The sequence below is a fragment of the Physeter macrocephalus genome, chromosome 2 (assembly GCF_002837175.3).
Source record: "Physeter macrocephalus isolate SW-GA chromosome 2, ASM283717v5, whole genome shotgun sequence".
Taxonomy (NCBI): domain Eukaryota; kingdom Metazoa; phylum Chordata; class Mammalia; order Artiodactyla; family Physeteridae; genus Physeter; species Physeter macrocephalus.
The window spans coordinates 65,509,847-65,522,764 of record NC_041215.1 but is presented as its reverse complement, the minus strand read 5'-3'; the positions used below and the strand labels follow the sequence as shown (position 1 = coordinate 65,522,764).

Here is a 12,918-nt window from a genome sequence, read left to right as displayed (position 1 = left end):
TTTACTTAATAAAGTTAGATTTAATACTCATCTATTTAAAAGTTTAAATACACAATTTTTAAAAAAATCCCTATAATATCATTATGATCGATAATATTACATAGAGATGATAATCAGATCTTGGATTACCTATATGAGTATAAGGCCTGTGGAAAAATCTCCCACTTCTAGAGTGAGTGTATAACAAATTTTAGAACTGTTTGGAGTGAAGAGAGAATCAAAATTGACCCTCCTGTGGGTATAGCTAGCGAGTGTCATCTGGAAAGCAGGAGAGTATCTACGTTTGTATCCATCCATTCATCTGTAATATGAACAACAGGAACCTCCCAACCACCTACTGAAGTCATGACAGGTACCAAAAAAGGAGAGGAGTATTGAGGTATAAAAACTCAGGATCCTGGCATACCAAATAGAGTCTTCATTTCTGCTCTTCAACTCCAGGAACTTCACGGAAGTAGGAGGACCTTTATGAGGTATAAGCAGTATTCAAAGTAAAAACAGTCCAAGGCAGCCAGACCAGACAAGTCTTACAGAGGCCATTGTTGAAGGGTTTGGTGCAGCTAGCTTTTATTTATTTATTTTTTTAAACACAACATGATTATTATTATTATTATTTTTTTTTTTTTTTTGTGGTGTGCGTGCCTTCCTCTGTTGTGGCCTCTCCCGTTGCGGAGCACAGGCTCCGGACACGCAGGCTCAGCGGCCATGGCTCACGGGCCCAGCCGCTCCGCGGCACGTGGGATCCTCCCAGACCGGGGCGCGAACCCGGTTCCCCTGCATCGGCAGGCGGACGCGCAACCACTGCGCCACCAGGGAAGCCCCATGATTATATTTTAATACACAATCAAAATACAAAACACCATAGTAAATTGATGGCAATAAAATTTAGTATTGATATTTCATTTGCATTGCATGACAGATGGTTAACATCCTTAGTCATAAATGAGTTCTTAGAAACCAGTAACAAAGACATTAATAAACCAAGGGAAATTAAAACAAAAACAAACCAGAAGAAAATAAAATCACAAAAGTGACTAGTAAGGATTAAGCATATATGAAGATGACTGAGCTGAACAATAACAGAAGAAAAGCAATTTCTTTGAAATATCATATTACCAAAGATTAAAAATTTAACATTTGTACAGTTTTAGGAAACATACCCACATAAACACTGGGGGACAAGATTGATGAGGTCCCATCTATATAGTAGGGGAAAACCTAGATTGGACTCAAAGCTATAAAATTTTGTATAACCTTAGTTCTAGCAGTTCTAATTCATTGGAATTATTTCAACAAATTAGTTGGATAAATTTACAATTTATATATAAATGATGTTTACTGCATAGAAAATGTGTAGCTAGTATATAGACCCCCCAAAAAGACTTGCATATTAATTTATCAGTACACCCAAAAGAATGTGTACAAAATTTCATTAATAGTAGATAACATAGTCGGAGATGGCAGAATTAGAGGAGGAAAAAAGGCATTTAAGAAGTAAAATATTGGGCTTCACTGGTGGTGCAGTGGTTGAGAATCCACCTGCCAATGCAGGGGACACAGGTTCCAGCCCTGGTCCAGGAAGATCCCACATGCCGCGGAGCAACTAAGCCTGTGTGCCACAACTACTGAGCCTATGCTCTAGAGCCCGTGAGCCACAACTACTGAGCCCGCATGCCGCAACTACTGAAGCCCGCGCTCCTAGAGCCTGTGCTCTGCAGCAAGGGAAGCCACCACAGTGAGAAGCCTGCGCACCAAAACAAAGTAGGCCCCACTCGCCGCAGCTAGAGAAAGCCCACACACAGCAACAAAGACCCAATGCGGCCAAAAATAAATAAATAAAATTTAAAAAAGAAAAAGAAGTAAAATATTATACTTCACAAATTTCCACATCCTTTGAAATTTTGAAAAAGATGATTTTTTTGTTAATCAATTTTAAATTTCCCTGTGATAAGTGAAAAATTTAAATATATGCACTTAATACTTACGGGAGCACTAAAATGAAGCCTCAAAATCACACCATTCTGAGCTTCTCCGTGTAATCATGCCGCCATCATTCAAGCTTCTGAGATTTAGTCCAATGGCAACAATGAAAACAGTCAACATGCCTGGTTACAATTGGAGCTATCTTTTAGAATGCTATTTCTGCATTCTCTACTGCCTGTGGGTAAGGGGGAGCATGAATCAGCCACCCAATACCATATTAGTAAGCCCATTGTTAAATGGCAGCAGCTATGAAAAAAATCCCAATTGTTTGATTGTATTATTTTTGGAAACTCCAATATATAACAAATACGTTTCAGTCTCAATAGTATGTATATTGTCTGCACACACAAGGGACACAGTAACTCCATATCCAGAAAAGGTGTATATTATTCAGTGGCTAGAAGAAATCAGATATCCAAAAGCTAACAAATGTCATCAGAGTCTCTTTGTCAGAGACTTTAGTCACAGATACTTGTAGTGCTACTGTCAAATAGAGTTGACTAAACAGGGTTGTTAAATTGTGAAATGAGGTTGCTCAGTACCCCTACCTGAATCTCTGCTTGTTTAAGAAATGCAATCTCGGGCTTCCCTGGTGGTACAGTGGTTAAGAATCCGCCTACCAATGCCGGGGACACGGGTTCGAGCCCTGGTCTGGGAAGATCCCACGTGCCGCGGAGCAACTAAGCCCGTGCGCCACAGCTACTGAGCCTGCACTCTAGAGCCCGCGTGCCACAACTACTGAAGCCCGCGTGCCTAGAGCCCATGCTCCGCAACAAGGGAAGCCACTGCAGTGAGAAGCCCGCTTACCACAGCGAAGAGTAGCCCCCGCTCAGTGCAACTAGACAAAGACCATGTGCAGCAACGAAGACCCAACACAGCCAAAGATAAATAAATAAATTTATTTTTTAAAAAAGAAGAAATGCAACCTTTCTCCTCCAGGTATGCAACACTGTTGCACAACCTGGCCTTGTAAGTATATCTGGGTTTTGGCAACATACCTGACCAACAGGTATAGAAGCTACCAGTAGAGGTCACAAAAAATAAGTCCAACTGATATGTAGGCATACTTGTGCAGGACTTGAATACCCCAGTCTGTCCATGCCAGGTATGCAACCTGAGGAAGGAATGAGTTCATGCAAAAGCTTTTGCAGTGATTGTGATTCTGGTCTTCCAGCCATAGTGAACACAGAATCCCAGCCCCAGTAGGGAAATGTGTTTGCCACGGCTCTGTTGCATTCTGGAACAATAGATACTTGGTTCCTCATGTCTAGCAAGCCCATCAATGTTTGAGGCCGTTCTCCTTTCCAGCATAATGAACTGAGGAGTATGGTTAGTGATCCCTTGAAGGAGACCCTGGGGACAGCCCAGCCCTGGTCCTCCTTAAGTCTGAAAGAGCTTAGGTCAGGGAACAAAGAAGCCTGGCTTCAGGAGTTGAGTCAAACTCATAAGGTGGAGCTGATGTAATCCCATTTCAAGAGAGTCAAGATAATGTAGGGTATTTCCCTCAGTTCTATTCTCTGAGTCCTTTTCTGAGGAGTGTAGAGGCCATGAGATCTTACCAGATGGTTTGTGGGAGTGAGGCTTAATAGCTCTAATCCCTGAAGGAGATTCCTCACCAGGGATCTTCTCCACCTAATCTTCTGGTGTCTCCCACTCTTCTAACAACTCTTCAGTATAGCATGTGAACCATTCAGTATTGTGTCTTACCTCACAGGAATCTTTTTCACGGTCTCAGTAGGTCTTTCAGGTTTCTGAATAGGACCACATTCCCACACTCCAGGATTACACAACCATCAACTTCTGTCTTATTAGTCTTTCTGCTTATGAGCAATACCACACTTAGTGGTATGCGGGAGCCTCTGCCAGAAGTCTAGCCTGTCTTTGATTCTTTTTTCTTTTTATCTTCTCCTTCCTTTGTTCCTTTTTTCTTTTTATTTTGTACGGAAACCTGTACCACTTACTAAGCTCCCTCTTTCCATTTCCTCCCCTGAGATGGGGCGTGTGTGACCTAAAAGAACTATTTCATTTCTATCAGTGCTTCACACATGATGGAGTAAAGTCAAAGCAGTTGTCCACTCAGGTGGACCTGTTCTCATTTAATCATTCAACATTCTTTGCACCAAGAACATGTTGTCAGGCCTTCCCCTCTCAAGCCCTGGGTTTTCTTATAATCATGCTAACACAGCCAGGGTCTCAGAACAGCTACATCCTCTGCGGATCTAGTCCCACTCACATTCAAGGGTCAGGAAAATCACGGGGCTATATTTTACCAACACTACCGAGCATTCAGTTTGGAAACAGGGTGGCAACGCCTATCTCAGCGTTATTAGTCAACCCAGACTGCTCATTCTGTAACAGGGGCATGTGTTCCCCCTTCTCAGCTTCATTTACTATCACTGCTGTCCCTCCATCATGCAAACAAACAAGCCAGACCTCTAAGGATCCTTCCAAGTGCGTATGGTAGTAGACCTGTTGAGAACCTAGTTCTTACTCTGTACACTGCCGGATTTCCTTCCGCTGTTGTGTCCACTCAGATTCCTTTAGAGCATGCCTCACAATAACTGGCTTTTCACATACACAGGGGCCAGTTGCCTCATGTATTAGTGGGAGTTTGCCTCACTTTCCCTTCTAAAGGGGCTGCCATCACCCTTTTTAGTTTATCATCCCCCCCTTAGGGCTCATGAAAATCTCTAAGCTGGTAAGGAAGAGAGACAGAACTGAATTTCAAGTCAGCTTATCACCACTAGTCATCCTCTTTAGTATACCACTTTTATGGCTTCTGCCATCTTCAGGCATTGCTACTAAGACCATTCTAACTCTACCAAGTGAATTACCACTGACCCCAAGAAGGAATTCTTCCACCCCTGGGTGCGCCCCTTCCAGAAATCCATGACATCAGGATTATGTTGGTCACCAATTGTTGTACAAGATGCATGGTCACAAAAATCACTAATGACATACATAGTGCTAATAACAGCATAATTTATTAGTGAAGGCAACTGCTAAGCAGAGAAGTTACAGTACATAGGATCTTCCAGCTCTCATAATGGTTCCATAGGACTTGGATGTGTGACAAGAACACTCCAAGAGACAAAACACTATATCCCATACCTTGCTCTCTATTTATGGGTTAATGTAAGAAAGGGTAAGAAGCACTGAGTTTCTCTAAGTAACAGTAAACATATCAAGGAACCTTTGGGTCTAGGAACGGTGCTTGCGGGTATGCATACCAAGAATCAAAGTCTACACACCAAGGATCCTGAGAACAGTGTTGACATTAGCTGGCTAAAGGCCCTGCTGTCCTTCTGCTGGCCCCCAGGAAAGTGGGAAGGAAGAAAGCCCCATGGCCACCCAGCCAAAACCGAGGATTTGTTGCCCTTCAATTCACTGTTCTGTTTGGGATATATTGGATTGTGGATAATTCCTTCAATATTGGAAGGAAAATGAAACAAGTTTTTTGTACTGTGATGTGAATGTTACTCTTCCATTTTGTATTAGGATATGTTTACAGCATGAGGTCTATAAGTATAGAAACTAATTCCTGTTAGGATGTGTGGAGGAATCTTACCTGAAGGATGAAGGTATTATGGTAAAAGGCATCTTTTAAAAAAATTCCTGGATCAGACTGAGGAGGAACAATCCTAGATAGACAGCGATAAGAACCTGCTTCCTTGAGTCTTCTCCACAGTAATAGCAAGATGTCTCCTAGGAGCTGAGTTGTGGTAGTACTGACAACATGAAGTCAGTTAAGGAGCTGTGAAAGTACTCCTGAGGGAGGTTAGGCTATACTGAATGGGTGAGAGCCTTTGAACCCTGGGAGGAAGCCAGGGACAGAGACCTGTATTCTCAATGCCAATGTTTTTACATTTCTTGTGTTCTTTGTCTGTGTTTCACTTAGATTTTAGTAAAATCTATTTGAAAGTTTTAGCCTGCTTCAGCCCAACTAAGGAGAGCCAAAGGAAAAAATTTCATTCGAACTGAGAATCATGGACCCCTAGGGTCCAGTGACAACTATTAGGTAAACTAAAGGGTCTCAAAGTGATTCTGATAAAACTCAAGAAGACATAGTCTCTTTTCCAATAGCAAACTTGCTCTTATTAGGATTGGTTTCAATTGGTTTAATTGGGAAATGGTATTTTCTTTGTCATTATATACTTGCAGCTACTACCAAGGAAATTAATCAAGTGAACGGCACTCCCTGTTTCATCTCTTACTTATTTTCCTCTTCTTTAGTCTGTTTTGAAGACTTTTTTTTTTTTAACATCTTTATTGGGGTATAATTGCTTTACAATGGTGTGCTAGTTTCTGCTTTATAACAAAGTGAATCAGTTATATATATACATATGTTCCCATATCTCTTCCCTCTTGCGTCTCCCTCCCTCCCACCCTCCCTATCCCACCCCTCTAGGTGGTCACAAAGCACCGAGCTGATCTCCCTGTGCTATGCGGCTGCTTCCCACTAGCTATCTGTTTTACATTTGGTAGTGTATATATGTCCATGCCACTCTCTCACTTCGTCCCAGCTTACCCTTCCCGCTCCCCATGTCCTCAAGTCCATTCTCTACGTCTGCGATGAAGACTTTTTTTAATACTCAGTGATACATGTCAAAGAAGTAAGGGCTGGAAAGAATAGATGAGTGTGTGAAATAGGAGATAGACAACTATTTTAAAAATCTTTTTACTAAATATCCTGTATATTTTTCAAATTTTTAAAAATAATTTTATACTTCTATTAGAGGTTGAGTTGTTTATAATTAAGCAATTTGAATATAAAAGTTAAAGACAACCATGAATAGGCTATTGAAATGTATCATCAGCTCACTTTCCTAGGTGCAAATGGGAAGTCATCAACTAGTCTCAAACCAGTAAAAAACTTGTCTGTTGGTTAGTTGGTCTGTTTGTTTTTGGATATATGACAGTGGTTTTTGAGATACTAGTTCTCAGAATAAATCAAGCACAAATATTAATATTTCCTTACTAGCCAATAATTTGTGTAAAGTTAAGGAAATTTGTGAGCATGGGTATTTGAAGAGAATATTTGTGACTCTTTTCACGTGTGCCTAGTTGGAGGTGATGAAGTAGGGTGGTCTTCTAAGGGCAAATGTGCAGAAGTGCATGAAGATCATATGAGGCACAATATTTTTCTCTGGCTGTTTTTAAGATTTTCTCTATTACTGGTTTTGAGCAATTAGATCATGGTATGTCTTGGTGTAGTTATGTATCTTCATGTTTCTTTTGCTTGGAGTTGAGTTTTTTGGATCTGTAGTTTATAATTTTCATCAAATTTGGTGATTTTTCGGCCATTATTTTTTCAAATTTAATGTCCTTGTCTGCTAATGCTACTGTCTTGTCAGTTTGAGGTTAGTTTTCATTGATTGAGTTCTCTAATTATGTATCATTCATGTATGTCTTTTAATTTTGATTGAATGTGAGACATTGTGAATTTTACCTTGTTTGGTGCTGGATATTTTTGAATTTCCATAAATATTTTTGAGATTTGTTTAGCTGAAACACAGTTAAGTTACTTGGGAAAAGTTTGATCCTTTCAGATCTTTCTTTTAAAATTTGTTAGGCAAGACTAAAACAGTGCTCAGTCTAGTATGGATTATCCCCTAACTAGTAAAGCGAGATCCTTCTGAGTACTCCACCTGATGGCCGTGAATCTTGAGGTTTCCCAGTCTGGTTGGTAGGAACAGGTACCAGATACCCAGCCTGTATGAGCACCTGGCACTGTCACCTCTAATCCTTTCAGGTGGTTCTTTCCTGGTCTCAGGTAGGTTCCTCACATGTACACGCTGCTCATTATTCAGCTGATCTCTGTGGATAACTGTGGATCTCTGGAGTTCTCTCTCCATGCAGTGCTCTCCTCTCTAGTACTCTCTCCTGGGCACTGGGCACTGTAGCTACTTTGATCTCCCTGGACTCTCAGTTCCACCTCCTCATCTCAGGGAGTCTGCCAGGCTCCACCTGGATTCTTCCTCCCTATGCTGTAGCCTGGAAATTAACCCAAAGCAGTAAGCTGGGGCAATCATAGGTCTGACTGTGTTTGTTTTCTTTTTTGTTGCCTGAAGTCCAGTTTCCATGCAAACTGTGGTTTCATATATTTTGCCTCTTTTTTGGTTGTTTCATGCAACAGTGTAAATCTAGTCCCTATTATTCCATATCGTCCAGAAGCATAAGTCTGAAGTATAGGATTTTAATTTGGGGTAGAAACTAATTTCAAGAGAAGCATGTGAAAGCGATTTCAAACATTAGTAGAGGATTGGTTAAGTTATGATGTATCCATAAAATAGAATATTATTCAGCTGATTGAAAAAAATGAAGTACAGTTATATGTTTTAGCATGGAAAGCTGTCTAAGGTATTTAGTGAAAATATCAAATTCATCCTTTTATTTCATCGTTCAAGAAATATTTATTGAGCTTCTATTTTATAGCAGCCACCATGTTAGGCATTTGGGATCCAATAATAAGCAAGAGAAACATTGCTCTGCTTTTAAAAGCTTGCTGATTTAAATTCTAGTGTGTGGGTGGGAGTGGAGTAGAAGATAAACAAATAATTAGGTTATTGTTTATAATGATAAATTCTGTGACGGAAATATGTAGGATGATATTCTAAAGTGAATGGGTAAAATAAGACACTAGGATGTATTGTACAACACAGGGAGTATAGCCAATATTTTTAAATAACTGTAAATGGAGTATAACCTTTAAAAATTGTGAATCACTACATTATATACCTGTAACTTATATAATATTGTACGTCAACCATATGTCAGGAAAACAAATAAATAAAGTGAATGGAATAGGGAGCTACTTCAGATAAAATGATCAGAGGAAACCTCTGTGAGGAAATGACTTGACCTGAGACATGAAGGGTAAGGAGCCAGTCAACAAAACAATATCCCAGGCAGACGGAACAGCAAATGCAAAGTGCCCCAAAAAGGAAAGAACTGGGTATGTTTGAGAAGCTGAAAAAAAGGGAGAAAGGAAGAGCAAGGTTAGCAAGGACAAGAGCGGTCAGAGGTTGTAGAAATTTTCAGGAACCAGACCATACAGCATTGTAGGCCTTGCTTAGGAGTTTGGATTTTATTCTGAGTTGCAGAAAAGTGAAGGGTAGTATCCATTTATGTAATACTGCAAAATGATATTCCTATAGATGCATATAAGATTTCCAGAAGGATATATAGACATGATTGATTAACCATGGTTACCTCTGAAGGGTAGAAATAGGGACTAAGGGAGTAGGGCAGAAAGGGTTTTCTTTATACCTCTCATTACTGAATATTTTACCTTGGACATATATTACTTTTTAAATTGAATAAAGTAGTGGATTTATATTTTTTAAAGAGATCTTATAAATTGTTTTTAAAACACTTCTCAAAAATATGAACCAGAAGTTCACAAAGGAGAAATGCCAGTAAGCCCATGGAAAGATACTCAGCCTTACTGGAGAGCAGAAAAAAAAAGCAGTTTAGATTTTTATCTCCCAGATATTGACAAAAACAAAAAATACTGATAGTATTTCGTTTCCTTGAGGGTGTAGGCAAACAGATGCTCTTGCTTCTGGTATGAACGTGTATTGATCTAGACTTTCAGTTTGACAACATATTTCAAAAACTCTGAAAAGTATATATCTTAGGAGTCAGTCAATTTTTTCTAGAAATTTATCCTAAGGAAGTAAATTTTTTAAAAAATTTAAGTCCAAAGATACAGATACAAGGTCATCATTCATCATTTATAGCATTTTTTATAATAGTGAATAACTGGGCCCTATTAATAGCCATCAGTAGAAGATTGATTATTTAAATTATGATATATTCTATTGAATATTCTATAGCCATTAAAATTTATGATGTAGTTATATATTTATTGACATATCAGGATGTTTACAGAGCAAAACATGTAGGTTAGAACATTATGTATATAATGAGATTTTCTTTTTTTTAAATTTATAGGTTTAAGTGTGTATGTGTGTGCATATAGAATGCCTGGAAGGGTTTAGACGAAAATATTAATAATAATTTTTGCTGTGTATTAGGGCTTTTAAATTTTTTATATTTTAGTTTTTCTAAAGATTAGTCACAAAATTACATTAATTTTCCAATGAGCAAAAGAATCTAATCTATAAAAAAGGAGAAAATGGAGAGTATTAAGTAATCTAGAAAAGTTTCCTAAAATATTTATGCATATAACTTGATAAGTAATAAAAGAATATAATTATAGTATTGGTTTGATCTGGAGTAACTGATCTTTATAATGCTTTTCAATTTTTTAGGACTAGAAGAAATTGCAAAAGAAAGAGAAAAACTAAAAAAGGCAGAAAGTATCCAGATCAAAGAAGAAATATTTGAGCCTTCTGAGGACACTTTAAATTGTTCAAATCCAGATCACTGTGAGCAAAAGGAAGATACTAAAGAAAAAGATAACACAAATCTGTTTCTTCAGAAACCTGGTTCATTTTCAAAATTAAGCAAGCTTTTAGAAGTAGCTAAGATGCCTCCTGAGTCAGATGTAATAACCCCCAAGCCAACCAGTAGTGCAAATGGGTGCACACTGTCTTATCAAAACAGTGGAAAACATTCATTGGGCAGCATTCAATCAACAGCAACACAAAGCAGCGTGGAAAAGACAGACTCTAATAATCTGTTCAGTACCAGTTCGGGTGGTCCAGGGAAGTTCTATAGTCCTCTCCCCAATGACCAGTTGTTAAAAACACTGACTGAAAAGAATAGACAGTGGTTTAGCCTTTTGCCGAGGACACCTTGTGATGACACATCACTTACCCATGCAGGTATGTCAACTGCTTCTTTAGTGACCCCTCAGTCTCAGCCACCATCTAAGTCACCTTCGCCTGCCCCAGCTCCTCTTCTTGGATCATCTTCTGCTCAGAATCCTGTTGGCCTCAATCCATTTGCTTTATCACCTCTTCAGGTTAGTGCTGCTAATTGTAACTCATTTTTATGTTGCTTTATTTAATCTTTGACCCCATAAAGATTTTCTCTCCAGGGAAATCAGTTGAATATTCATAATATTATCTCCACCATGGTTTGAAAGTTGAAGAGTCAGAATTGCTATCACCAAGCTTCATCAGAACTACTGATGTCTAAGTCAAAGCCCTCTTTAATTACTTTTTAACTTATTACTGTTGCATTATATCTAAAAAGAAATTACTTGGGGAGCAAATGAAACGACGTATTACTGTTGTATTTAGTTTGCCTCTAATTGTGATAAGTGAAAGAATATTTTTTCCGAATTTTATAAACAATTTCTGGTTCTAAACACTTTTCCTAACTTCTTAGATTGTTCTACTTTTTAAATGTTTTGGTTTTTTTTGCAGATGAAAAGTGGAGTATCTATGATGGGACTCCAGTTTTGTGGGTGGCCCACCAGTGTGCTTACTTCTAGTAATCCATTTACATCACCTTTACCTAGTCTGGGATCAGGGCTGGGATTATCAGAAGGAAATAGTAATTCATTCTTGACTCCTAATGTTGCTTCAAGTAAAAGTGAATCTCCAGTACCACAGAATGAAAAAGTCTCTTCAACTCAACCTGTAGCTGTTGAAGTAGCAAAACCAGTAGATTTTCCTAATCCAAAACCTATTCCAGAAGGTAGGTACATTGAGATGGTTTATAGCCACTTACTTACTTTATTTTATTGTTATAGATTCCTGCATTATAACCAAATCTTTGATGGTTTTCTACATAGTTATAAGTCTTCTGATTTGCATTGTGCCATTAATTTATATTCAAAATATTTGTAAAAAGATCTACATATTTATCTTAACTTAGAAATGCAGTTTGGTTGGTGGAGAATTATTGACCCAGAGGACCTAAAAGCTTTGCTCAAAGTGCTCCATCTCAGAGGAATAAGAGAAAAGGCGTTACAAAAACAAATTCAGAAACACTTGGATTATATTACTCAAGCTTGCATCAAGAATAAGGATGGTATGTACCTAAAAGAGACTTCTGCTCTCTTGCTTAGTTATGAGAATTAGTTCTTTTATCTTAAAACATATTTTAGTATATCCTAATTCGTAATTTATTACTAATAGGCTTTTTTTTCCTATTTTGTTCAACAAACAGTAACTCTTTACATTTCTTAAATAGGTATTACTTTCTTATAATTTCTCACAACCTGCAGACATATTGTTTTTTGGGGGGGTTTGGGGGTTTTTTTGCGGTACGCGGGCCTCTCACTGCTATGGCCTCTCCCGTTGCGGAACACAGGCTCCGGAAGCGCAGTCTCAGCGGCCATGGCTCACGGGCCCAGCCGCTCCGCGGCATGTGGGATCTTCCCGGACCGGGGCACGAACCGTGTCCCCTGCATCGGCAGGCGGACTCTCAACCACTGCGCCAGCAGGGAAGCCCAGACATATTGTTTTGTTTCTTAAAAAAGAATATTCCTACTTTTAAGAGTAATCTGCCTGTGTATGCACAAGTACATTTGTGTGTGTTAAGTTACACGTATATGTTATCCCTGGAACCTTATTCACTTTTTAGAAGAAATCATTGAGGGATAAAGTGGATTTTAAAATTAATTTCTTTTCAAATATAGTTGCTATTATTGAATTAAATGAACATGAAGAAAACCAGGTAACTCGAGATATTGTGGAGAACTGGTCGGTAGAAGAACAAGCAATGGAAATGGATTTGAGTATTCTTCAACAGGTAGAAGATCTAGAAAGGAGAGTTGCATCAGCAAGTTTGCAAGTGAAGGTAAAATTGATTGGAATGAAATCTGTTTTTAGGATGATGGAAGGTAACTATTATTTGTTGTATACCTGATATGTGCCAGTTGCTCTGCTAAATGTTTTCACTTTATCTCATTTAATTCTCAAAATGATCCTGAATTAATTTCCCCCATCTTACAGGTAAGGAACAAGACTCAAAGTAAGTAACCTGCCAGTGGTCATATAGTAAGCTAAGTGTGTA

At 38.6% G+C, this 12,918-nt stretch overlaps 1 protein-coding gene across 1 annotated transcript in view; it reads left to right on the top strand.

The window, feature by feature from the left end:
* The window catches only part of BAZ2B (bromodomain adjacent to zinc finger domain 2B), a 306,538-nt gene that overhangs the window by 267,345 nt on the left and 26,275 nt on the right, over window positions 1-12,918 (top strand). The window contains exons 28-31 of the mRNA XM_055088045.1: window positions 10,260-10,915; window positions 11,322-11,595; window positions 11,776-11,931; window positions 12,542-12,702. Coding sequence (XP_054944020.1) covers window positions 10,260-10,915; window positions 11,322-11,595; window positions 11,776-11,931; window positions 12,542-12,702 — 1,247 coding nt within the window. The remainder of the gene's footprint in view (window positions 1-10,259; window positions 10,916-11,321; window positions 11,596-11,775; window positions 11,932-12,541; window positions 12,703-12,918) is intronic.